Here is a 27,428-nt window from a genome sequence, read left to right on the forward strand (position 1 = left end):
CTATGGGGCTAAGGTCAGGGGAGTTGGCGGGCCAATTTAGAACAGAAATACCATGGTCCGTAAACCAGGCACGGGTAGATTTTGCCCTGTGTGCAGGCGCCAAGTCCTGTTGGAACTTGAAATCTCCATCTCCATAGAGCAGGTCAGCAGCAGGAAGCATGAAGTGCTCTAAAACTTGCTGGTAGACGGCTGCGTTGACCCTGGATCTCAGGAAACAGAGTGGACCGACACCAGCAGATGACATGGCACCCCAAACCATCACCCAACCATGCAAATTTTGCATTTCCTTTGGAAATCGAGGTCCCAGAGTCTGGAGGAAGACAGGAGAGGCACAGGATCCACGTTGCCTGAAGTCTAGTGTAAAGTTTCCACCATCAGTGATGGTTTGGGGTGCCATGTCATCTGCTGGTGTCGGTGCAAAATCTACCCGTGCCTGGTTTACGGACCATGGTATTTCTGTTCTAAATTGGCCCGCCAACTCCCCTGACCTTAGCCCCATAGAAAATCTGTGGGGTATTGTGAAAAGGAAGATGCAGAATGCCAGACCCAAAAACGCAGAAGAGTTGAAGGCCACTATCAGAGCAACCTGGGCTCTCATAACACCTGAGCAGTGCCAGAAACTCATCGACTCCATGCCACGCCGCATTAACGCAGTAATTGAGGCAAAAGGAGCTCCAACCAAGTATTGAGTATTGTACATGCTCATATTTTTCATTTTCATACTTTTCAGTTGGCCAACATTTCTAAAAATCCCTTTTTTGTATTAGCCTTAAGCAATATTCTAATTTTGTGACACACGGAATTTTGGATTTTCATTTGTTGCCACTTCAAATCATCAAAATTAAATGAAATAAACATTTGAATGCATCAGTCTGTGTGCAATGAATAAATATAATGTACAAGTTACACCTTTTGAATGCAATTACTGAAATAAATCAAGTTTTTCAAAATATTCTAATTTACTGGCTTTTACCTGTATGTAAATATCTACCTCCGACAGTACTCAAAGCGCTTTGACACTACTTCCACATTTACCCATTCACACACACATTCACACACTGATGGAGGGAGCTGCCATGCAAGGCGCTAACCAGCACCCATCAGGAGCAAGGGTGAAGTGTCTTGCTCAAGGACACAACGGACATGACGAGGTTGGTACTAGGTGGGGATTGAACCAGGGACCCTCGGGTCGCGCACGGCCATTCTTCCACTGCGCCACGCGTTGGACAATATCGGCATATCGGATATTGGCAAAAAGCCATTATCGGACATCCCTAATTAAATGTAAATGCTGTGCTATTACATCAAAGTACTGTCATGGGTCATTGACCTGATTTATTCACATTGTTTACAAGATGGAAGCAAATTTGTGACATTAAGTGACCAGCTGGTATTTGAGGAAGTCATTTGACGCGATGTCTCACGGGCCAAATTGAAGACGCCGGCAGGCCACCTTGACCCGCGGGCCGTAGTTTGGACACCATGTACTGAACTATCTCATATTCTTAAAGTTGTCTGTATTTCACCTCAGATGCCCTTTGTGTTTATTGCTAATTGAATAGAATATATTGTGTCCGTCGCGGTGAAAGAGGATGTGCGTCTGAAAGAAAGGAAACTTTGCCTTTGTCTCGCAGCACTACTTGTTGCTCTTGCTCGCCTCCACTCCGCCTTTGAAATGTTATTTTGCGCCCCGCTTCCCAACATGCCGCCGCATAACCCGCTACTCGCCGGTTTCCGTCCATTGTTGGCCCCGTTTGAGCGGCCCAGCTGATGCAGCTTATGCATACAATGCAATCTACGGTGAGTAGTTAATTTATATGACAGGGAGTTTCACAAGGGAGAAGTCGGCTACCTTTTGTGATTTTGTAGCAGCAATGGAATCATTAGTTTTGTGAGGGTGAGAAACACATTTTAGGCCCACAAAGACCGCGTATAAAAAGTAATGAAGCAATTTTTTTCCACAGGATGTAATAGGAATAGAAACACAGTGGAATCTCAGTTTTGATACGGCCTACTTTTCATATGATTTGGTTTTCCACAAACAAAAAAAACGCTTATTGTGCTGCCAAACATTGCACATAACAAACTAGTCCATGCGCGCAATCAAGTGCAGAAACTAAGAGTCACTGTGCTTTTTTTTCCTATGGAGTGTGACTGCAGAATAATCCACCGTGGGGCCAAACAAAGTTGTGAGTGCTAACACTTTCATTTAAAAAAAAAAAAAAAAAGAAGGTGAGAAAGAACTCATTGCAAAGAATGAATGTGGCCTCTGTGTGGCTCTCCCCTTCCCTCATACTTGCCAACCTTGAGACCTCCGATTTCGGGAGGTGGGGGGTGGGGGTGGGGGTGGGGGGCGTGGTCGGGGGTGGGGCAGGGGGCGTGGTTACGATATATATATATATATATATATATATATATATATATATATATATATATATATATAAGAAATACTTGACTTTCAGTGAATTCTAGCTATATATATATATATACATATATATATATATATATATATATATATATATATATTTTTTTTTTTTTTTTATTACATATATATATATATATATATATATGTAATAAAATATTTATATATATATATATATATATATATATATATATATATATGTAATAAAATATTTATATATATATATATATATATATATATATATATATATGTATGTGTGGGGAAAAAAATCACAAGAGTATTTAATCTCTACAGGCCTGTTTCATGAGGGGGAGTACCCTCAATCATCAGGAGATTTTAATGGGAGCATTCACATACCATGGTTTATATAGGGCACAGAGTGGGTGGGTACAGGCTGGCCTAGGGGCGTGGTGATTGGCTCATGTGTTACCTAGGAGGTGTTTCCGTCTATGGCGGCATGTTGTTACAATTTCGCTGCGCTTGTTGAGGGATGACAGGTCTGGACGGTAAATAATAAACAGTTTCTCTTTCAAGCATAGGTTGCATCTTTTATTACCGCTATTGTAAGGTGTGCTGGATGCAAGAATTTGCCATGTTATTGAATATTCAACATTATTGTCTTTGAGGTCCCAAATGTGTTTGCTGAGTTCTGTGGTATTCCGCAGGTTTTGGTTCCTGAAAGAAGCCTTGTGATTGTTCCATCTGGTTTTGAATTCTCCCTCGGTTAATCCTACATATGTGTCGGATGTGTTAATGTCCTTGCGTGTTACCTTAGATTGGTAGACAACTGATGTTTGTAAGCACCCCCCGTTGAGAGGGCAATCAGGTTTCTTTCGACAGTTGCAGCCTTTGTTGGTTTTGGAGTCGCTCTGCCCGGGGGCCGACGGCTCATTTGCAATTGTTTTGTTGTGGTTTGAGATAATTTGTCGTATATTGTTCATACAGCTGTAGCTCAATTTAATGTTGTTCATACAGCTGTAGCTCAATTTAATGTTGTTCATACAGCTGTAGTTGAGCTACAGCTGTATGAACAATATACGACAAATGATCTCAAACCACAACAAAACAATTGCAAATGAGCCGTCGGCCCCCGGACAGAGCGACTCCAAAACCAACAAAGGCTGCAACTGTCGAAAGAAACCTGATTGCCCTCTCAACGGGGGGTGCTTACAAACATCAGTTGTCTACCAATCTAAGGTAACACGCAAGGACATTAACACATCCGACACATATGTAGGATTAACCGAGGGAGAGTTCAAAACCAGATGGAACAATCACAAGGCTTCTTTCAGGAACCAAAACCTGCGGAATACCACAGAACTCAGCAAACACATTTGGGACCTCAAAGACAATAATGTTGAATATTCAATAACATGGCAAATTCTTGCATCCAGCACACCTTACAATAGTGGTAATAAAAGATGCAACCTATGCTTGAAAAAGAAACTGTTTATTATATACCGTCCAGACCTGTCATCCCTCAACAAGCGCAGCGAAATTGTAACAGCATGCCGCCACAGACGGAAACACCTCCTAGGTAACACATGAGCCAATCACCACGCCCCTACACCAGCCTGTACCCACCCACTCTGTGCCCTATATAATCCATGGTATGTGAATGCTCCCATTAAAATCTCCTGATGATTGAGGGAACCCCCCCTCATGAAACAGGCCTGTAGAGATGAAATAGTCTTGTGATTTTTTTCCCACACATACATATATATATATATATATATATATATATATATTATTACATATATATATCTATATATATATATATGTAATAAAATATTTATATATATATATATATATATATATATATATAAAGAAATACTTGAATTTCAGTGTTCATTTATTTACACGTATACACACACATAACACTCATCTACTCATTGAGTTAAGGGTTGAATTGTCCATCCTTGTTCTATTCTCTGTCACTATTTCAGAACACACACATTATACAAATATACATTATAAAATCAATAAGAAAACGGGAGCTCTAATTTGGGAGTCTGAATTAGGATCAGAAGTTCCTAAATAAACATTGCGCACTCACGTCGCCTTTTTGTATTGATTACTGCAGCTGTGCATTGGATTCATTCACAAATACAAACTACAACTCACAAACACTTTAGAGTTAGGCTCCACCATCAGAATGTGTACTTAAACTTATAAAGATCACATGGATATTATTCAGTGAGTTGATTCACCAAAACTAACCTGTTATACAGGAGGAAAAGCACACAGGACGTTTCAATTGTTCACAGACTGGTCGCGCTCATCAGAATTGCCGGCAGTAAGTCGGACACGTTTCCAGTGAGGGTTGGACTCCGCCAAGGCTGCCCTTTGTCACCCATTCTGTTCTGAACTTTTATGGACAGAATTTCTAGGCACAGTCAAGGCGTTGAGGGGATCTGGTTTGGTGGCTGCAGGATTAGGTCTCTGCTTTTTGCAGATGATGTGGTCCTGATGGCTTCATCTGGCCAGGATCTTCAGCTCTCACTGGATCGGTTCGCAGCCGAGTGTGAAGCGACTGGGATGAGAATCAGCACCTCCAAGTCCGAGTCCATGGTTCTCGCCCGGAAAAGGGTGGAGTGCCATCTCCGGGTTGGGGAGGAGATCTTGCCCCAAGTGGAGGAGTTCAAGTACCTCGGAGTCTTGTTCACGAGTGAGGGAAGAGTGGATCGTGAGATCGACAGGCGGATCGGTGCGGCGTCTTCAGTAATGCGGACGCTGTATCGATCCGTTGTGGTGAAGAAGGAGCTGAGCCGGAAGGCAAAGCTCTCAATTTACCGGTCGATCTACGTTCCCATCCTCACCTATGGTCATGAGCTTTGGGTTATGACCGAAAGGACAAGATCACGGGTACAAGCGGCCCAAATGAGTTTCCTCCGCCGGGTGGAACAATATCCCTCTTGCTATTCTTCAATGAGTTTTAAATCACGACTTAAATCATATTTTTTACTCTTTGGCTTTTAAACCAGCATGAGACTGGTGTGATGTTAGTCTATTTTATTGTGTTGTATGTATTTATTTGTTCAAATGTTTTATGTTACTGACTCTCCTACAATGTACGTCTCAACTTCTGTGCAGCACTTTGTGAACCTTTTATCAGTTTTTGAAATATGCAATATAAATAAAGTGGGTTGGATTTTTACGTGGCATCATGCATGGTGTGGCTTTTAAGCAATTTTTTTCTAATAGTTTACCCAAATTTTTGATTATAAGCACATCAGGGACATTTTAATTTCAAGATCGTACAACTGCAGGCTAATTTGTTTTGTTTTGTTTCTTAGTTTCTCCAGTTGACCTTATAGGTATTAATATGGTCAATATATAAAATAAAGTCATGTCAATAGACACTCTGTTTCTTTTAGTGCTTCATGTGGGTCACACAAATATCTTGTCTCTACCGCCCCCTGCAGGTAGTTACTGTAACCGCACCTGGGACGGCTGGTTGTGTTGGGGGGACTCTGCACCAGGCACCGTCATCCAGATGTGCCCGGAATACTTCCTCGACTTTGACCCAGCTGGTTAGGCCTAAACGCACAGAAATAAAACTTGGAATGGTTGCATTCACTCAGAATTTGCCCGCAATTACAAATGATAACATCTTTTCCTACAGAAAAAGTGACCAAAGTGTGCAATGCTGACGGCCGGTGGTTCCACCACCCGGAGAGCAACCGAGTGTGGTCCAACTACACCCAGTGTTCCATCCACACCAAAGACAAACTCAAGGTAACAATAACGCATGCATTCAATCCAGGCTTGTACGCTATATATAACATATGTAATATTTACATATTATATTTACTGATATATTATATTATTATAATATATTGTATTTTTATAAAATATATACAATATGTGGTAAGAGTGTCCGCCCTGAGATGGGTAGGTTGTGAGTTCAAACCCCTGCCGAGTCATACCAAAGACTATAAAAATGGGACCCATTACCTCCCTGCTTGGCACTCAGCATCAAGGGTTGGAATTAGGCGTTAAATCACCAAAATGATTGCCGAGCACGGCCACCGCTGCTGCTCACTGCTCTCCTCATTCCCCCAGTGGGTGGAACAAGGGGATGGGTCAAATGCAGAGGGTAATTTCAGCATACCTAGTGTGTGTGTGACTATCAGTGGTACTTTAAAAGAAAAAAATATATATATAACAACTCCCAATGACCATGGACAATATTACAGTATATTTAAGAACTGCAGCATAGAATAGAGAATAGATCCTGCAGAAAATAGACATTATAAACAAAGAGAAGTAGCTAACATAGAAGCGGTGAGGTAATAGACAGATATCATCTATTGCTGTATGGCCAGTGATTATACAGCTGGATGGAGTGCGGAATGAAGGAGTTCTTGAATCCAACACTGTGGGAACCAAGCTGAAGGAGCCCGTTGGAGTATGAACTCCGCTGTCTCTCAAATGTCTGCTGGAGTGGGTGGGCAGGATTGTCCATGATGGCCAGCAGTTTGTCCAGTGTCCTCCTGTCCCTCACTGACACAAACCTCCAACTGCGAGCCAATAGTTTGGCCGGGTTTTCCGGATCAGTTTGTTGATCCGGTTTAAGTCCTTTTTGCTGGTGCTGCTCCCCCAACCAACCACTGCAAAGTACAGGGCACTGGCCACAACAGACTGATACAAGATCTCCAACAGCTTGCTGCACACATTAAAGCAGTGTTTTTCAACCTTTTTTGAGCCAAGGCACATTATTTGCATTGAAAAAATGCGGAGGCACACCACCAGCAGAAATCATTAAAAAAGGAAACTCAGTTGACAGTAAAAAGTCGTTGTCGCAATTGTTGGATATGACTTTAAAGCAGGGGTCTCCAACCTTTTTGAAACCAAGAGCTACTTCTTGGGTACTGATTAATGCGAAGGGCTACCAGTTTGATACACACTTAAATAAATTGCCAGAAATAGCCAATTTGCTCAATTTACCTTTAACTCTATGTTATTATTAATAATTAATTATATGTATCTTTTATGGAAGGTTTTTTGTAGAGAATAAATGATGAAAAAAACACTTAATTGAACGGTTTAAAAGAGGAGAAAACACGAAAAAAATGAAAATTACATTTTGAAACATAGTTTATCTTCAATTTCGACTCTTTAAAATTAAAAATTCAACCGAAAAAAAGAAGAGAAAAACTAGCTAATTCGAATCTTTTTGAAAAATTAAAAAAATAATTTATGGATCATTAGTAATTTTTCCTGATTAAGATTACTTTTTAGAATTTTGATGACATGTTTTAAATAGGTTAAAATCCAATCTGCACTTTGTTAGAATATATAACAAATTGGACCAAGCTATATTTCTAACAAAGACAAATCATTATTTCTTCTAGATTTTCAAAAGACTTTGAAATAAGATTTATATATGATTCTACAGATTTTCTAGTTTTGCCATAATAATTTTTTTGAATTTTAATCATAATAAGTTTGAAGAAATATTTCACAAATATTCTTCGTCGAAAAAACAAAAGCTAAAATGAAGAATTAAATTAAAATGTATTTATTAAGAAGCAAAGTAAAAAAAATAAATGAATTTATTTAAACAAGTGAAGACCAAGTCTTTAAAATATTTTCTTGGATTTTCAAATTCTATTTGAGTTTTGTCTCTTAGAATTAAAAATGTCGAGCAAAGCGAGACCAGCTTGCTAGTAAATAAATACAATTTAAAAGTAAGTAAGTGCTGCTATTTGAGCTATTTTTAGAACTTGCCAGCGGGCGACTCATCTGGTCCTTACGGGCGACCTGGTGCCCGCGGGCACTGCGTTGGTGACCCCTGCTTTAAAGCATAACCAAGCATGCATCAATATAGCTCTTGTCTCAAAGTAGGTGTACTGTCACCACCTGTCACATCACACCCTGACTTATTTGGACTTTTTTGCTGTTTTCCTGTGTGTAGTGTTTTACTTCTTGTCCTGCGCTCATATTTTGGTGGCTTTTTCTCTTTTTTTGGTATTTTCCTGTAGCAGTTTCACGTCTTCCTTTGAGCGATATTTCCCGCATCTACTTTGTTTTAGTAATCAACAATAATTTCAGTTGTTTTTATCCTGCTTTGTGGGGACATTGTTGATTGTCATGTCATGTTGGGATGTACATTGTGAACGCCGTCTTTGCTCCACAGTAAGTCTTTGCTGTCGTCCAGCATTCTGTTTTTGTTTACTTTGCAGCCAGTTCAGTTTTAGTTTCATTCTGCATAGCCTTCCCTAAGCTTCAATGCCTTTTCTTAGGGGCACTCACCTTTTGTCTATTTTTAGTTAAAGCATTAGACACCTTTTTACCTGCGCCCTGCCTCCCGCTGTTTCCGACATCTACAAAGCAATTAGCTACCTGCTGCCACCTACTGATATGGAAGAGTATTACACGGTTACTTTGCCGAGCTCTAGACAGCACCAACACTCAACAACAACACATCATTTGCAGACTATAATTACTGGTATGCAAACAATATTTTAAACCCAAATACCGTATTTTCCGCACCATAAGGCGCCCTGGGTTATAAGCCGCGCCTTCAATGAACGGCATGTTTCAAAACTTTGTCCACCTATAAGACGCCCCGTGTTATAAGCCGCATCTAACTGCGCTAAAGGAATGTCAAAAAAACAGTCAGATAGGTCAGTCAAACTTTAATAATATATTAAAAACCAGCGTGATGTGGGCGCGCATGGAGTCGTATATCAACATGGACGGAGCTGCGTGAAAAAAGCCACCCAACCTCTTCGCGTAAACTTACCTTAACCACTCGCTCATCTTTTCTTCATCCATCCCTTCGAGTTAGCTTTTATGATGACGCCGGCTGGAAAGGTCTCTTTTGGCAAGGTCTTCCTTTTGAATATCACCATGGGTGGAAGTTTCTGGCCATTAGCATGGCAAGCTAGAACCACAGTGAAGGATGACTTCTCATTCCCTGTGGTGCGAATATTCACCGTACGTGCTCCCGTTGTATCCACAGTGCGGTTCACAGGAATATCAAAAGTCAGTGGAACCTCGTCCATGTTGATAATGTTCTCTGGCCGGATCTTTTTTTCAGCTATCTTGTTTTTACAATATGCACGGAAAGTAGCCAGCTTTTCTTGAAAGTCTTTAGGCAGTTGCTGTGAAATAGTAGTCCGTGTGCGGATGGAGAGATTGCGTCTTTTCATGAACCGGAAACCTGTCGCTTAGTAGGAGCCATTTTGTGGTCTTTACAGATGTAAACACACAAAGGAAATGAAACGTACGGTAATATCCGCGCGCTTCTTCTTCTTCTACGCGGGCGGGTGGTTGCTTACAGTAGAAGAAGAAGCGCTTCCTGTTCTATGGGGGCGGGTGCTTACCTTGGCGGTTGCTTGCGTAGAAGAAGAAGCACTTCCTCTTCTACGGGGAAAAAAGATGGCGGCTGTTTACCGTAGTTGCGAGACCGAAACTTTATGAAAATGAATCTTAATATTAATCCATATATAAAGCGCACCGGGTTATAAGGCGCACTGTCAGCTTTTGAGAAAATTTGTGGTTTTTAGGTGCGCCTTATAGTGCGGAAAATACGGTACCTGTTCATATTAACGTATTCATTTATAAATAACTAATATTGAAAGTCCTCTAGCTCCCCTCCTAAATTGAAATACAATTAAGAAACCTATCGTATTTATTAATTAATTAATTTATCTATTTATTTATTTATCTATCAAATACGGTAATTTGATAATAATAACTCATTACGTTATTTGAGCGTGACTTTAAAAGAGAAACATCTTCTCAACAAATGAGGAAAATATCGCACATAAACTGAGTGCTGGCACACGTTATGTAACCGTACTGTTGAAACATCATCAGAAAGTACACTTTGCACCGTAGAAACCTTTAAAAGCTACGGTACGCAGCACTAGTGGTAGATGAGGGGGTCTGATATTAACAGGTTGCACATTTCTTTGGCAGCTCTGCACAGAAAATTGCGGCCAAAGTTCAGGCTGGTCCATCACAGGCAGTTTGGACTGGCTTGAGAACTGGATACTGAGTCATGTGACGTGGTTACTGCTGCAGACGTATACGTGACAATAACTTGGAGGCCTATCCTCGCATGTGTTTGAATGCAAATGTGTGGATTATCCCTATTGACATTAAAGCGGTCATCACAGGGGGTCCCCGACCTTTTTTGCACCAGGGACCGGTTTAATGTCGGCCTTATTTTCACGGACTGGCCTTCCACGTGTGGCAGATAAATATAGCAAATAAGTGCATGAAAGTGAATACATGAAAAAACTCACCATAACATCACTACACACGGTAGCTCACCGGCGTCACAATGTAAACAAACGCCATGGGTGGATCTACACCTGACATTCACATGTTGCACAATGAGATGTAAGCAGGGGATCATGTGTACATTCCTGCAACTTCCTGTTTGTAAAAAATAGATTTTTATTAGTATTTGTTTAATATACTAACAGCATTTCATGATTAATATTTATAAATTAAGATTCCTAATAAATGACACTGGAATAAGCACACATTTGATTTGTAAATCATAGTGTAACCACCTGGAATGACACTTTATGTGTGGTGTTGGAGTTGTCCGACTTTTTGTGTGGCTGTAAACGCATCACTGGCTAAGTGCCATATGTGCATGTGTTGGCGCAAGTGAGAAAGAGCGAGCGGCTGCTGTTGATATAACAAAGTTGCTTTTGGTCTGGTTTGTATTGCAGAAAATGACCACTTTTGCTAGATATAATTTTTTTTACTAATGTTTTGGTGATGTGTTTATGGCCGACAATAAAGAGTTTTGCTCAGTAAAGTGATGGATGGAATTCATGTCCTCAAAGCATCTCGACAGGCGTTACAATATTTGAACAATGATGACGAAAACTATTTTCTTTGTCGTGTACCATCCATCCATCCATCCATCTTCTTCCGCTTATCCGAGGTCGGGTCGCGGGGGCAGCAGCCTAAGCAGGGAAGCCCAGACTTCCCTCTCCCCAGCCACTTCGTCCAGCTCCTCCCGGGGGACCCCGAGGCGTTCCCAGGCCAGCCGGGAGACATAGTCTTCCCAACGTGTCCTGGGTCTTCCCCGCGGCCTCCTACCGGTCGGACGTGCCCTAAACACCTCCCTAGGGAGGCGTTCGGGTGGCATCCTGACCAGATGCCCGAACCACCTCATCTGGCTCCTCTCGATGTGGAGGAGCAGCGGCTTTACTTTGAGCTCCTCCCGGATGGCAGAGCTTCTCACCCTATCTCTAAGGGAGAGCCCCGCCACCCGGTGGAGGAAACTCATTTCGGCCGCTTGTACCCGTGATCTTGTCCTTTCGGTCATAACCCAAAGCTCATGACCATAGGTGAGGATGGGAACGTAGATCGACCGGTAAATTGAGAGCTTTGCCTTCCGGCTCAGCTCCTTCTTCACCACAACGGATCGATACAGCGTCCGCATTACTGAAGACGCCGCACCGATCCGCCTGTCGATCTCACGATCCACTCTTCCCCCACTCGTGAACAAGACTCCGAGGTACTTGAACTCCTCCACTTGGGGCAAAATCTCCTCCCCAACCCGGAGATGGCACTCCACCCTTTTCCGGGTGAGAACCATGGACGCGGACTTGGAGGTGCTGATTCTCATCCCAGTCGCTTTTTTTACAATATACTGAATGTGCTCCTTAAAACTCAAGTGGTCATCAATTAAAAATCCAAAATATTTAAAAGAAGATACTAACACAACTTGTTGCCCATTTCAGAATCGGGATCAGAAGAGTTTTTATTGCCATTGTTTGAGAACGGGTTCACAAATTAGGAATTTTACTTGGTGCAATGGTGCAACATAAAAGACATATAACACAGAATAGAATAACGAGCTGTAACTGAGCTATCAGATCTTGTTCTTGTTCATGTGCCTGATGGCTGAGGGGAAAAAAACTGTTCATGTGGCGGGAGGTGTGGGTCTGGATGGACCGTAGTCTCCTGCCTGAGGGGAGAGGGGAGAATAGTTTGTGTCCAGGGTGAGAAGAGTCAGCTGTGATCCGACCCCCACGCCTCCTGGTCTTGGAGGAGAACAGGTCCTGGAGGGATGGGAGCTTGCAGCCAATCACCTTCTCAGCAGCACGTACAATGCGCTGCAGTCAATGCTTGTCCCGGACTGTGGCGCCGGAGGTGAGGACGGACTCGATGATGGCTGAGTAGAACTGCACCAGCATCTCGGTCGGCACCTTCAGTTTCCTCAGCTGCCGCAGGAAGTACATCCTCTGCTGGGCCTTCTTGATGACGGAGCTGATGGTCGGCTCCCACTTGAGGTCCTGGGTGATGGTGGTGCCCAAGAAACGGATGGAGTCCACAATGGAGACAGGGGGTGGGAGAGTCAATCAGGGTGAGGGGGGATGGTGGGGCTGTGACTTTCCTGAAGTCCAAGATCATCTCCACTGTTTTCTGGGCGTTCAGCTCCAGGTTGTTGAGGCTGCACCAGGACGCCAGCCGGTCCACCTCTCTCCTGTAGGCGGTCTCATCGCCATCCGAGATGAGCCCGATGAGAGTAGTGTCGTCCGCCAACTTGAGCAGCTTTATCGACTGGTGACTGGAGGTCATACTTGCCAACCTTGAGACCTCCGATTTTGGGAGGTGGGGGGTGGGGGCGTGGTCAGGGGGTGGGGCGGGGGGGCGTGGTTGGGGGCGTGGTTAAGATATATATATATATAAGAAATACTTGACTTTCAGTGAATTATATATATATATATATATATATATATATATATATATATAAATAAATAAAATACATACTTGAATTTCAGTGTTCATTTATTTACACATATACACAGACAACACTCATCTACTCATTGTTGAGTTAAGGGTTGAATTGTCCATCCTTGTTCTATTCTCTGTCACTATTTCAGAACACACACATTATACAAATATACATTATAAAATCAATAAGAAAACGGGAGGTCTAATTTGGGAGTCTGAATTAGGATCAGAAGTTCCTATGTAAACATTGCGCACTCACGTCGCCTTTTTGTATTGATTACTGCAGCTGTGCACTGGATTCATTCACAAATACAAACTACAACTCACAAACACTTTAGAGTTAGACTCCACCATCAGAATGTGTACTTAAACTTATAAAGATCACATGGATATTATTCAGTGAGTTGATTCACCAAAACTAACCTGTTATACAGGAGGAAAAAGCACACAGGACGTTTCAATTGTTCACAGACTGGTCGCGCTCAGTGACAAGACACTTCCGGTCTGGAGGTGATAGCATTCAATTGGGAAGAAACGCCCTACTGCCCCCTACTGACCAATGTGAATACTGATAAATGTGTAATGACAGCTCCAAAAACGAATTCAAACCACAAAATAAAATAAATAAATCAACACAAAAATGTGACACATTATGGGTGGGTCACATATGCATGTAGAGTAGATGGCAGTATTGTCCTGTTTAAAAGTGTCACAACATTGCTGTTTACGGCAGACAAACTGCTTTACGGTAGACGAAGACTTGACTGCTGTTGTTGTGTGTTGTTACCGCGCTGGGAGGACGTTAATGAAACTGCCTAACAATAAACCCACATAAGAAACCAAGAACTCGCCCTCCATCATTCTACAGTTATAACGTGATTGGGCAGGCAGGCTGTTTATATTGTGGGAAAGCGGACGTGAGAACAGGCTGTCAACACGTCACTCAGGTCCGCATGGAGCTGGAGGGGGCGTGGCCTCCAGCTCCGCCTGAATTTCGGGAGAAAATTTGTCCCGGGAGGTTTTCGGGAGAGGCGCTGAATTTCGGGAGTCTCCCGGAAAATCCGGGAGGGTTGGCAAGTATGCTGGAGGTGCGCAGTTTGTGTACAGGGAGAAGAGTCAGGGGGAAAGTACACAGCCCTGAGGAGTACCAGTGTTCGTGGTTCGACTGTCCGTTCTTGTTAAAATGTTCTCACACAGTGCTGATCATACAGTTTTTGATGTGGTAAAGAACATACACTTTGTTTTCTCTGCATTTAAAACCAGTTGAAGATAGCAAAATTGTCCTTGTACTCTGTCAAATGCATGTTGTATATTTAGTGGAGACCAAAATAATGGAAATCTCTCAGGGGGTGACTATTTAACACTGACTTCCTGTTTGTGCAGTTTGCCATCAGTCTCTACTACCTCGCCATGGTGGGTCACGGCCTCTCCATCGTCTCCCTCATCGTCTGCCTCGTCATCTTCTCCTACTTCAAGTGAGTCGCCAGTTTGACGCTGACTGCTTTGGCATAAATCTTGTTGTTGTTTTTGTCTTCCCCAGAAGTCTTAGCTGCCAGAGAATCTCCCTGCACAAGAACACCTTCCTCTCCTTCATTCTGAACTCCGTGGTCACCATCATGTGGCTCTCGCTCACTGTGGCCAACAACCAGACCATCAACGCCAGAAATCCCGTGCGTCATGAAACGTCACAGCAGCCAAGCTATTTCCCGCAGATTGACAAATGTTTCCGTCTGTCAGGTGAGCTGTAAAGTGTTGGCTGTGTTGACTCAGTACACGTCCACCTCCAGCTACTTCTGGATGCTGTGCGAGGGCATCTACCTTCACACTCTCATCATCGTGGCGGTCTTTGTTGGGGAGCAGCAGCTCTTCTGGTACTACGTCCTGGGGTGGGGTGAGTGCTTCTTCCCGTACCGTTTCACCGTCCCAAAACCACACCGTGCTCACGCTGTGCGTGTCCTTCCATCCTCAGGCTTCCCCATCGTTCCTGCCATCACGTATGCTGTGGCTCGTGGCTTCTTCTTCAATGACAAGTAAGATCTAAGGTGGCTTGGATTTGGGGCACAGGCGTTGACATTAGGTTAAGATTGCCTTTCAAATGATCAAAATAGAGCGCAATCCATTTATCAATCAAAATGTATATTTATAGGCCCCTGTATGATCAGTGCCAGAGCTTGGTCCGCATTGCCGGCAGTAAGTCGGACACGTTTCCAGTGAGGGTTGGACTCCGCCAAGGCTGCCCTTTGTCACCGATTCTGTTCATAACTTTTATGGACAGAATTTCTAGGCGCAGTCAAGGCGTTGAGGGGATCTGGTTTGGTGGCTGCAGGATTAGGTCTCTGCTTTTTGCAGATGATGTGGTCCTGATGGCTTCATCTGGCCAGGATCTTCAGCTCTCGCTGGATCGGTTCGCAGCCGAGTGTGAAGCGACTGGGATGAGAATCAGCACCTCCAAGTCCGAGTCCATGGTTCTCGCCCGGAAAAGGGTGGAATGCCATCTTCGGGTTGGGGAGGAGACCCTGCCCCAAGTGGAGGAGTTCAAGTACCTCGGAGTCTTGTTCACGAGTGAGGGAAGAGTGGATTGTGAGATCGACAGGCGGATCGGTGCGGCATCTTCAGTAATGCGGACGCTGTATCGATCCGTTGTGGTGAAGAAGGAGCTGAGCCGGAAGGCAAAGCTCTCAATTTACCGGTTGATCTACGTTCCCATCCTCACCTATGGTCATGAGCTTTGGGTTATGACCGAAAGGACAAGATCACGGGTACAAGCGGCCGAAATGTGTTTCCTCCGCCGGGTGGCGGGGCTCTCCCTTAGAGATAGGGTGAGAAGCTCTGTCATCCGGGGGGAGCTCAAAGTAAAGCCGCTGCTCCTCCACATCGAGAGGAGCCAGATGAGGTGGTTCGGGCATCTGGTCAGGATGCCACCCGATCGCCTCCCTCGGGAGGTGTTTAGGGCACGTCCGACCGGTAGGAGGCCACGGGGAAGACCCAGGACACGCTGGGAAGACTATGTCTCCCGGCTGGCCTGGGAACGCCTCGGGATCCCCCGGGAGGAGCTGGACGAAGTGGCTGGGTAGAGGGAAGTCTGGGCTTCCCTGCTTAGGCTGCTGCCCCCGCGACCCGACCTCGGATAAGCGAAAGAAGATGGATGGATGGATATAGGCCTTAATGACAAATGTCTCAACCACCTGCTGTCAGGTTTAAGCACAGAACTATCTATTAAACAGAACAAGAAGCAAGGAATCAGGCAGAGACCGAGTTCAATTTTGCTCATGAGGAGAACGCATGGAGCTGCACACTCAGTTACAGTCTCTGAGGAACAGCCCACACGCTCCTCTTTTAATTCAATTTAGGAGTTCCCTAGTCACATGCTGAGGCTGTTTCTAAAGGGAGGGGCCACACATTATGCAATACGTGATTATTCAGAACGGAATAGGCTAGGGGCCTTGTGATTTTGCCCTGTCTCTGTTTTGTCTGCCTGCTGTCGCCTTATCTTCGTTGAGGTGCTGGTTCGTCCTTGGCTGTTAGCAAGCTGAAAGACAGAAACATCTGCGGCGAAGCCACTCCTCACATGCAGTGGAAGATAACAAGTTGTGTGCCTTTGCACGAGAAGAAAAAGTACAGCTTGAGCACAATTGATAATAACTATAGCAACGGCCTTTAAGCATAAGAGTTGTGTGATGACTTATCTACAAACCCCGTTTCCATATGAGTTGGGAATTGATTGATTGATTGAGACTTTTATTAGTATGTTGCACAGTGAAGTACATATTCCGTACAATTGACCACTAAATGGTAAAACCCGAATAAGTTTTTCAACTTGTTTAAGTCGGGGTACAGATATATACTATCATATATACTATCATCATAATACAGTCATCACTCCAGATAATCATCAAGGTGTATACATTGAATTATTTACAATTCGGGGTGTGGAGGGGAGGGGGGGTTAGGTTTGGTTGTTATCATCAGTCATCAACAATTGAGAACAGAGAAATGGATATTAAAACAGTGTAGGACTGACTTGGTAGGATATGTACAGCAAGTAGTGGACATAGAGAGAGAGAGAGAGATCAGAAGGCATAAGAAAAGTATCTACATTTGATTGTTTACATTTGATTATTAACAATCCGGGGAGGGTGTTAGTTTAGGGTTGAAGTTGCCTGGAGGTGAACTTTTATTGCGGTTTTGAAGGAGGATAGAGATGCCCTTTCTTTTATACCTGTTGGGAGCGCATTCCACATTGATGTGGCATAGAAAGAGAATGAGTTAAGACCGTTGTTAGATGGGAATCTGGGTTTAACGTGGTTAGTGGAGCTCCCCCTGGTGTTGTGGTTATGGCGGTCATTTACGTTAAGGAAGTAGTTTGACATGTACTTCGGTATCAGGGAGGTGTAGCGGATTTTATAGACCAGGCTCAGTGCAAGTTGTGTTACTCTGTCCTCCACCCTGAGCCAGCCCACTTTGGAGAAGTGGGTAGGAGTGAGGTGTGATTGTGTTAGATGTAAATATAAACGGAATACAATGATTTGCGAATCATTTTCAACCCATATTCAGTTGAATATGCTACAAAGACAACATATTTGATGTTCAAACTCATAAAATTTTTTTTTTTTTTGGCAAATAATCATTAACTTTAGAATTTGATGCCAGCAACACGTGACAAAGAAGTTGGGAAAGGTGGCAATAAATACTGATAAAGTTGAGGAATGCTCATCAAACACTTATTTGGAACATCCCACAGGTGAACAGGCAAATTGGGAACAGGTGGGTGCCATGATTGGGTATAAAAGTAGATTCCATGAAATGCTCAGTCATTCACAAACAAGGATGGGGCGAGGGTCACCACTTTGTCAACAAATGCGTGAGCAAATTGTTGAACAGTTTAAGAAAAACCTTTCTCAACCAGCTATTGCAAGGAATTTAGGGATTTCACCATCTACGCTCCGTAATATCATCAAAGGGTTCAGAGAATCTGGAGAAATCACTGCACGTAAGCAGCCAAGCCCGTGACCTTCCATCCCTCAGGCTGTGCTGCATCAACAAGCGACATCAGTGTGTAAAGGATATCACCACATGGGCTCAGGAACACTTCAGAAACCCACTGTCAGTAACTACAGTTGGTCGCTACATCTGTAAGTGCAAGTTAAAACTCTCCTATGCAAGGCGAAAACTGTTTATCAACAACACCCAGAAACGCTGTCAGCTTCGCTGGGCCTGAGCTCATCTAAGATGGACTGATACAAAAGTGGAAAAGTGTTCTGTGGTCTGACGAGTCCACATTTCAAATTGTTTTTGGAAACTGGTGGACGTCGTGTCCTCCGGACCAAAGAGGAAAAGAACCATCCGGATTGTTATAGGCGCAAAGTGTAAAAGGCAGCATGTGTGATGGTATGGGGGTGTATTAGTGCCCAAGACATGGGTAACTTACACATCTGTGAAGGCACCATTAATGCTGAAAGGTACATACAGGTTTTGGAGCAACATATGCTGCCATCCAAGCAACGTTACCATGGACGCCCCTGCTTATTTCAGCAAGACAATGCCAAGCCACGTGTTACATCACCGTGGCTTCATAGTAAAAGAGTGCGGGTACTAGACTGGCCTGCCTGTAGTCCAGACCTGTCTCCCATTGAAAATGTGTGGCGCATTATGAAGCCTAAAATAGCACAACGGAGACCCCCGGACTGTTGAACAACTTAAGCTGTACATCAAGCAAGAATGGGAAAGAATTCCACCTGAGAAGCTTCAAAAATGTGTCTCCTCAGTTCCCAAATGTTTACTGAGTGTTGTTAAAAGGAAAGGCCATGTAACACAGTGGTGAACATGCCCTTTCCCAACTACTTTGGCACGTGTTGCAGCCATGAAATTCTAAGTTAATGATTATTTGAAAAAAAATAAAATAAAGTTTATGAGTATGGGTTGAAAATGATTTGCAAATCATTGTATTCCATTTATATTTACATCTAACACCATTTCCCAACTCATATGGAAACGGGGTTTGTAATTCAATTGTTGTCTTAATTCACTGATGTTTTCTACAGCGCTTTGTGACTTTTTCTGCAAAAAGCACTTTATAAATAAAATGTACTTACTTAGTTGCTCTTAATTGGCTAATTGGAGCCATTTCTTCTTGCATCCAGATCATTCAGCGCCCAAACGGAGTGCTAAAAATAGGTTCTGTTGTCTCGATCACGCTTCTTTACTGCCCTGAAAAGGAAGTACATATTATATTTGTGTGCTGCATGTTCCACAACATGACAAAACACCACAGGTCGGACCGCACCGCCATGGACGTGCAGTAACTGAGTGTCTCCATGGCGACACCGCACACAGTCTTAGTAGATCACCCGCAACACGTCCACTAATAGTACCTGCAACTATATACCTATATCCCTTATTTGGGATCTAAGTACTGTAGATCTGGCGCATTTTGAAGGATTGTAAAAGTATGGACTGACGACTGTGGCTCTCAGGTGTTGGATCAGCGCACACACTCACCTGCTGTACATCATTCATGGCCCCATTCAAGCTGCACTGCTGGTGAGTCAATCACTCAAGTACCCTTTGTTGTGTACTCCATGGCATATATACACATATACATACATCTATATATACATACATATATATGCATACACCATACTTGCCAACCCTCCCGGATTTTCCGGGAGACTCCCGAAATTCAGCGCCTCTCCCGAAAACCTCCCAGGACAAATTTTCTCCCGAAATTCAGGCGGACTCAGGTCCATGAGGACCTGAGTCCGCTAACCCACAACATAAACAGCATACCTGCCCAATCACGTTATAACTGTAGAATTCTTGGTTTCTTATGTGTGTTTATTGTTAGGCAGTTTCATTAACGTCCTCCCAACGCGGCAACAACACACAACAACAGCAGTCACGTTTTTGTATACCGTAAAGCAGTTCGTCTGCCGTAAACAGCAATGTTGTGACACTCTTAAACAGGACAATACTGCCATCTAGTGCATTTTGATGAAAGCACTTTTGTGCGTGCCACACATCAATGCATCATCAGAGAGGGTGTTCAGCATGGTTAGAAAAATAGTGACAGAGAATAGAACAAGGATGGACAATTCAACCCTTAACTCAACAATGAGTAGATGAGTGTTATGTGTGTGTATATGTGTAAATAAATGAACACTGAAATTCAAGTATTTATTTTATATATATATATATATATATATATATATATATATATATATATATGTCTTAATAAGGTTATCCAAAAAATAGTGCTCGATACCGTAGTAGAGCGCAATATATGTATGTGTGGGAAAAAAATCACAAGACTATTTCATCTCTACAGGCCTGTTTCATGAGGGGGGGTACCCTCAATCATCAGGAGATTTTAATGGGAGCATTCACATACCATGGTTTATATAGGGCACAGAGTGGGTGGGTACAGGCTGGCCTAGGGGCGTGGTGATTGGCTCATGTGTTACCTAGGAGGTGTTTCCGTCTATGGCGGCATGCTGTCACAATTTCGCTGCGCTTGTTGAGGGATGACAGGTCTGGACGGTAAATAATAAACAGTTTCTCTTTCAAGCATAGGTTGCATCTTTTATTACCACTATTGTAAGGTGTGCTGGATGCAAGAATTTGCCATGTTATTGAATATTCAACATTATTGTCTTTGAGGTCCCAAATGTGTTTGCTGAGTTCTGTGGTATTTCGCAGGTTTTTGTTCCTGAAAGAAGCCTTGTGATTGTTCCATCTGGTTTTGAATTCTCCCTCGGTTAATCCTACATATGTGTCGGATGTGTTAATGTCCTTGCGTATTACCTTAGATTGGTAGACAACTGATGTTTGTAAGCACCCCCCGTTGAGAGGGCAATCAGGTTTCTTTCGGCAGTTACAGTCTTTGTTGGTTTTGGAGTCGCTCTGTCTGGGGGCCGACGGCTCATTTGCAATTGTTTTGTTGTGGTTTGAGATGATTTGTCGTATATTGTTCATGCAGCTGTAGCTCAATTTAATGTTGTTCTTGTTGTACGTGCACCATGACAGCAACCACCCACCCACCACCACGAAAAGAATACCTACCGGATTCAATAAAAGGCTATTGATGCTGTCATCTAGCAAAGCTGAATTTGACCAAGCAACCCCCCCGTACCAAAAAGCCCTTGATGAAAGCGGATACAATTTCATCCTCACCTATGAACCCACGCCAGGAAACCAGCCAAAAAAGAACAGAAAACGAAACGACATCATCTGGTACAACCCCCCATACAGCAAAAACGTGTCAACTAACATTGGACACAAATTCCTCAATCTGATTGACAAACACTTTCCCAAAGACAACACCCTAAGAAAAGTATTCAACAAGAACAACATTAAATTGAGCTACAGCTGCATGAACAATATACGACAAATCATCTCAAACCACAACAAAACAATTGCAAATGAGCCGTCGGCCCCCAGACAGAGCGACTCCAAAACCAACAAAGGCTGTAGCTGTCGAAAGAAACCTGATTGCCCTCTCAACGGGAGGTGCTTACAAACATCAGTTGTCTACCAATCTAAGGTAATACGCAAGGACATTAACACATCCGACACATATGTAGGATTAACCGAGGGAGAATTCAAAACCAGATGGAACAATCACAAGGCTTCTTTCAGGAACAAAAACCTGCGAAATACCACAGAACTCAGCAAACACATTTGGGACCTCAAAGACAATAATGTTGAATATTCAATAACATGGCAAATTCTTGCATCCAGCACACCATACAATAGTGGTAATAAAAGATGCAACCTATGCTTGAAAGAGAAACTGTTTATTATTTACCGTCCAGACCTGTCATCCCTCAACAAGCGCAGCGAAATTGTAACAGCATGCCGCCACAGACGGAAACACCTCCTAGGTAACACATGAGCCAATCACCACGCCCCTACGCCAGCCTGTACCCACCCACTCTGTGCCCTATATAAACCATGGTATGTGAATGCTCCCGTTAAAATCTCCTGATGATTGAGGGTACCCCCCCTCATGAAACAGGCCTGTAGAGATGAAATAGTCTTGTGATTTTTTTCCCACACACATATATATATATATATATATATATATATATATATATATATAATAAAATATATATATATATATATAATAAAATACATATATATATACGTATATATATATATATATATATATATATATATATATATATATATATATATATATATATATATATATATATATAGCTAGAATTCACTGAACGTCAAGTATTTCTTATATATATATATATATATATATATATATATATATATATATATATATGAAATACTTGACTTGGTGAATTCTAGCTGTAAATATACTCCTCCCCTTTTAGCCACGCCCCCAACCACGACCCCTTCCCACCCCGAGCACGCCCACGCCCCCCTCCCCCCACCTCCCGAAATTGAAGGTCTCAAGGTTGGCAAGTATGGCATACACTGCATACGTAAATATATTTTACACATATTTTTATACATATATGAGCAGATATATACTCACATATAGGTATATATAAATATATATATATCTATAAACACAAACAATTATATACATGTATATATATATATATATGCATATACACATATATACATACAGTCGTGATCAAAAGTGTACATAGACTTGTAAAGAACATCATGTCATGGCTGTCTTGACTTTACAATCATTTCTACAACTCTTATTTTTTTGTGATGTAGTGATTGGAGCACATACTTGTTGGTCACAAAAAACATTCATGAAGTTTGCTTCTTTTATGAATTTATTATGGCTCTACTGAAAATGTGAGGGTCAAAAGTATACATACAGCAATGTTAATATTTGCTTACATGTCCCTTGGCAAGTTTACCTGCAATAAGGCGCTTTTGGTAGCCATCCACAAGCTTCTGCTTGACCACTTGACCACTAAATTGCTGCAGTTCAGCTAAATGTGTTGCTTTTCTGACATGGACTTGTTTCTTCAGCATTGTCCACACCTTTAAGTCAGGACTTTGGGAAGGCCGTTCTAAAACCTTCATTCTAGCCTGATTTAGCCATTCTTTTACCACTTTTGAGGTGTGTTTGGGGTCATTGTCCTGTTGGAACACCCAACTGCGCCCAAGACCCAACCTCCGGGCTGATGATTTTAGCTTGTCCTGAACAATTTGGAGCTAATCCTCCTTTTTCATTGTCCCATTTAAAGCAGCAGTTCCATTGGCAGCAAAACAGGCCCAGAGCATAATACTACCACCACCATGCTTGACGGTAGGAATGGTGTTCCTGGGATTAAAGGCCTCACCTTTTCTCCTCCGAACATATTGCTGGGTATTGTGACCAAACAGCTCCATTTTTGTTTCACCTGACATCACATGGACAAAGATAAGACCTTCTGGAGGAAAGTTCTGTGGTAACTTGGAAACTCAAGACAGCCATGACATGATGTTCTTTACAAGTGTATGTAAACTTTTGATCACGACTGTATATATACACACATATACATACATATATAGAATAGGATGGACTTTATTGTCATTATATTTGCATCTAACGAGATTAAGGACTCCAACTTAAAGTGCAGTAGTGGAAACAAATATGGGATATATATATATATATATATATATATATATATATATATTAGTGATGGGTTGATGAGGCGTCATGAAGCGTTTAGACACATTGCAAAACTGTATTGATACTGTGTCGACACTGTGTCACTAAATACTGACATCTGCTGGACATTAAAAATCCCTACAGGCAACTGACACTGATTTTATGACCTAGTACAGGGGTCGGCAACCCAAAATGTTGAAAGAGCCATATTGGACCAAAAATACAAAAAAAAAATCTGTCTGGAGCCGCAAAAAATGAAAAGCCATATTACATACAGATAGTGTGTCATGAGATATAAATTGAATTAAGAGGACTTAAAGGAAACTAAATGAGCTCAAATATAGCTACAAATGAGGCATAATGATGCAATATGTACATATAGCTAGCCTAAATAGCATGTTAGCATCGATTAGCTTGCAGTCATGCAGTGACCAAATATGTCTGATTAGCACTCCAACAAGTCAATAACATCAACAAAACTCACCTTTCATGCACAACCTTAAAAATTTGGTGGACAAAATGAGACAGAAAAAGAAGTGGCATAAAACACGTCCTAGAAAGTCGGAGAAAGTTATACATGTAAACAAACTACGGTGAGTTCAAGGACCGCCAAAATTAGTAGGACAAAACAGCACTCGCCAAATACTCGAATCAGTGAAGCATGTTTAATATAAACACTGTGCTTTGTAACAATTAGGGAGGTTTGTGTCATGTTTGTCCTCCTACAGAAACCATATTAAAACAAAAAATATATTTTTTTCCCCCTCATCTTTTTCCATTTTTCATACATTTCTGAAAAAGCTCCAGAGAGCCACTAGGGCGGCGCTAAAGAGCCGCTTCTAGAGCCGCGGGTTGCCGACCCCTGACCTAGTATATACAATAATATAAACCAAGTCTTTGTATTTCATTTAGGATTATTTCATATCGTCCTTTAGATAAAAATATATTTTTATATGTTTTAGATACAGTCAATAAATAATGTTAACATGTATCATAACATGGAAATCTAAGAGAACGTGTTGTGGATGAGGATGCCTGTAGACTGGGATTTTTTTTAATTTTTTTTTTTTACATATTTTTATTTTAAAAAAACAGTTTTTCCAACGTATTAAATTTTAGACGATTTCTCTTCTTAGTTATTAGCTGTAGAAAAGACCCGCTCACAGGACACAGAGGAGGCGTCAGTGCGACACAGTTCGCGTATCGGTCACGTGGCCGAAACAGCTCATGATCGGTCACGTGACTTTCTAAAAGCGGTATGCGCACCAACACAGGGTTTTGCTCTATGAGCTCGACGCATGCGCCGATGCATCGGTGTTGCCGGACCCATCACTAATATATATATATATATATATATATACACACACATATATACACATCCCTTTTGACCGCAACCTTGCCACACCACCGTCTTTGTGCACCCAGGTCAACCTCTTCTTTCTGCTGAACATTTTGCGGGTTCTGATCACCAAACTGAAGGAGACCCACTGTGCCGAGTCCACCACCTACCTGAAGGCGGTGAGAGCCACCCTCATCCTCATCCCTCTGCTGGGGGTGCAGTTCATCCTCTTCCCCTGGAGGCCCGAGGGACTCATCAGCCGGGCCATTTATGACTTCTTTGTAAATATCTTCTGCCATTTCCAGGTACAGACAACACAGGTGTGTGCGCATATAAAGTGGCTCCTTTAGTCAACTGCAGAGAGTCCCAGGCACCTATTATAGGTGAAGTGCACTGTATACTAGAAGGAAGTGCAACTTTCTTCAAACGCCATAGATGCCATGTTCAATGTGCATAGAAAAATGGAATTTCAGAAGTGGGGGCGGAGACACAATTAACTAGAGTACTTGGGGGGGCGTGTTGTTTTTTTTGTTTTGTTTTTGCCACTTTTTTTAATCTGTGTGAAACAATTTCAATACTACTTGACTCAACCCCAAATGTATTTCATTCATGTTTTACATCCGTGTTTCTTAACCATAGGGCCTATGTGATAGAGTAGGTTCCTCTGGATGCGGAATGCTGCTCTGATATCTTCTTAGGACAAGGACTCCGGTCAGAGAGTAGGGCACAGAGAGGCTTTCAGGCACTCTTCAATGGTGAAGTTGAACAAGTGTGGTATAGGTGCGTGTGGCATACTTGCCAACCTTGAGACCTCCGATTTCGGGAGGTGGAGGGCGTGGTCGGGGGTGGGGGGCGTGGTTGGGGGCGTGGTTAAGATATATATATATATAAGAAATAGTTGAGTTTCAGTGAATTCTAGCTATATATATATTTTTTTATTACATATATACATATATATATATATATATATATATATATGAATAAAATAAATACTTGAATTTCAGTGTTCATTTATTTACACATATACACACACATAACACTCATCTACTCATTGTTGAGTTAAGGGTTGAATTGTCCATCCTTGTTCTATTCTCTGTCACTATTTCAGAACACACACATTATACAAATATACATTATAAAATCAATAAGAAAACGGGAGCTCTAATTTGGGAGTCTGAATTAGGATCAGAAGTCCCTATATAAACATTGCGCACTCACGTCGCCTTTTTGTATTGATTACTGCAGCTGTGCACTGGATTCATTCACAAATACAAACTACAACTCACAAACACTTTAGAGTTAGGCTCCACCATCGGAATGTGTACTTAAACTTATAAAGATCACATGGATATTATTCAGTGAGTTGATTCACCAAAACTAACCTGTTATACAGGAGGAAAAAAGCACACAGGACGTTTCAATTGTTCACAGACTGGTCGCGCTCATCAGAATGACAAGACACTTCCGGTCTGCAGGTGATAGCATTCAATTGGGAAGAAACGCCCTACTGCCCCCTACTGACCAATGTGAATACTGATAAATGTGTAATGACAGCTCCAAAAACGAATTCAAACCACAAAATAAAATAAATAAATCAACACAAAAATGTGACACATTATGGGTGGGTCACATATGCATGTACAGTAGATGGCAGTATTGTCCTGTTTAAAAGTGTCACAACATTGCTGTTTACGGCAGACGAACTGCTTTACGTAGACGAAATGCTGTTGTTGTGTGTTGTTGCCGCGCTGGGAGGACGTTAATGAAACTGCCTAACAATAAACACACATAAGAAACCAAGAACTCGCCCTCGATCATTAGCTGTTTAAATTGTGGGAAAGCGGACGTGTGAACAGGCTGTCGACACGTCACTCAGGTCCGCATGGAGCTGGAGGGGGCGTGGCCTCCAGCTCCGCCTGAATTTCGGGAGATTTTCGGGAGAAAATTTGTCCCGGGAGGTTTTCGGGAGAGGCGCTGAATTTCGGGAGTCTCCCGGAAAATCCGGGAGGGTTGGCAAGTATGGCGTGTGGTCTAAAGGGAACACATACAAAGAATGATTAGGATACATTTAGGCAATACGATATGCAATAATATAACAGGATATGTATAATGTTATACATAATATAATATACTCTACAATGTGTTATAAAACAAATATACAAACAAATGTACATGGACTATTAAAGAAGTCCAAAAGAGATGGAGAATAAGCACTGTTGATTTAGACCTGGCCTGTGCAATTATTTTGACTCTGGGCATACTTGCCAACCCTCCCGGATTATCCGGGAGACTCCCGAAATTCAGCGCCTCTCCCGAAAACCTCCCGGGACAAATTTTCTCCCGAAAATCTCCCGAAA

At 42.3% G+C, this 27,428-nt stretch overlaps 1 protein-coding gene across 2 annotated transcripts in view; it reads left to right on the plus strand.

Annotated features, from left to right (window-relative positions):
• The window catches only part of LOC133615250 (calcitonin gene-related peptide type 1 receptor-like), an 83,311-nt gene that overhangs the window by 51,335 nt on the left and 4,548 nt on the right, over positions 1 to 27,428 (plus strand). The window contains exons 5-12 of one of the 2 annotated variants that reach the window (XM_061973706.2): positions 5,848 to 5,955; positions 6,048 to 6,160; positions 14,525 to 14,616; positions 14,682 to 14,811; positions 14,879 to 15,032; positions 15,111 to 15,171; positions 19,615 to 19,681; positions 25,158 to 25,376. In XM_061973706.2, the coding sequence (XP_061829690.2) occupies positions 5,848 to 5,955; positions 6,048 to 6,160; positions 14,525 to 14,616; positions 14,682 to 14,811; positions 14,879 to 15,032; positions 15,111 to 15,171; positions 19,615 to 19,681; positions 25,158 to 25,376 (944 nt within the window). The remainder of the gene's footprint in view (positions 1 to 5,847; positions 5,956 to 6,047; positions 6,161 to 14,524; positions 14,617 to 14,681; positions 14,812 to 14,878; positions 15,033 to 15,110; positions 15,172 to 19,614; positions 19,682 to 25,157; positions 25,377 to 27,428) is intronic. The other variant, XM_061973716.2, reaches the window with a different exon arrangement.

This window comes from Nerophis lumbriciformis, linkage group LG01, assembly GCF_033978685.3.
Source record: "Nerophis lumbriciformis linkage group LG01, RoL_Nlum_v2.1, whole genome shotgun sequence".
Classification (NCBI taxonomy): Eukaryota; Metazoa; Chordata; class Actinopteri; order Syngnathiformes; family Syngnathidae; genus Nerophis; species Nerophis lumbriciformis.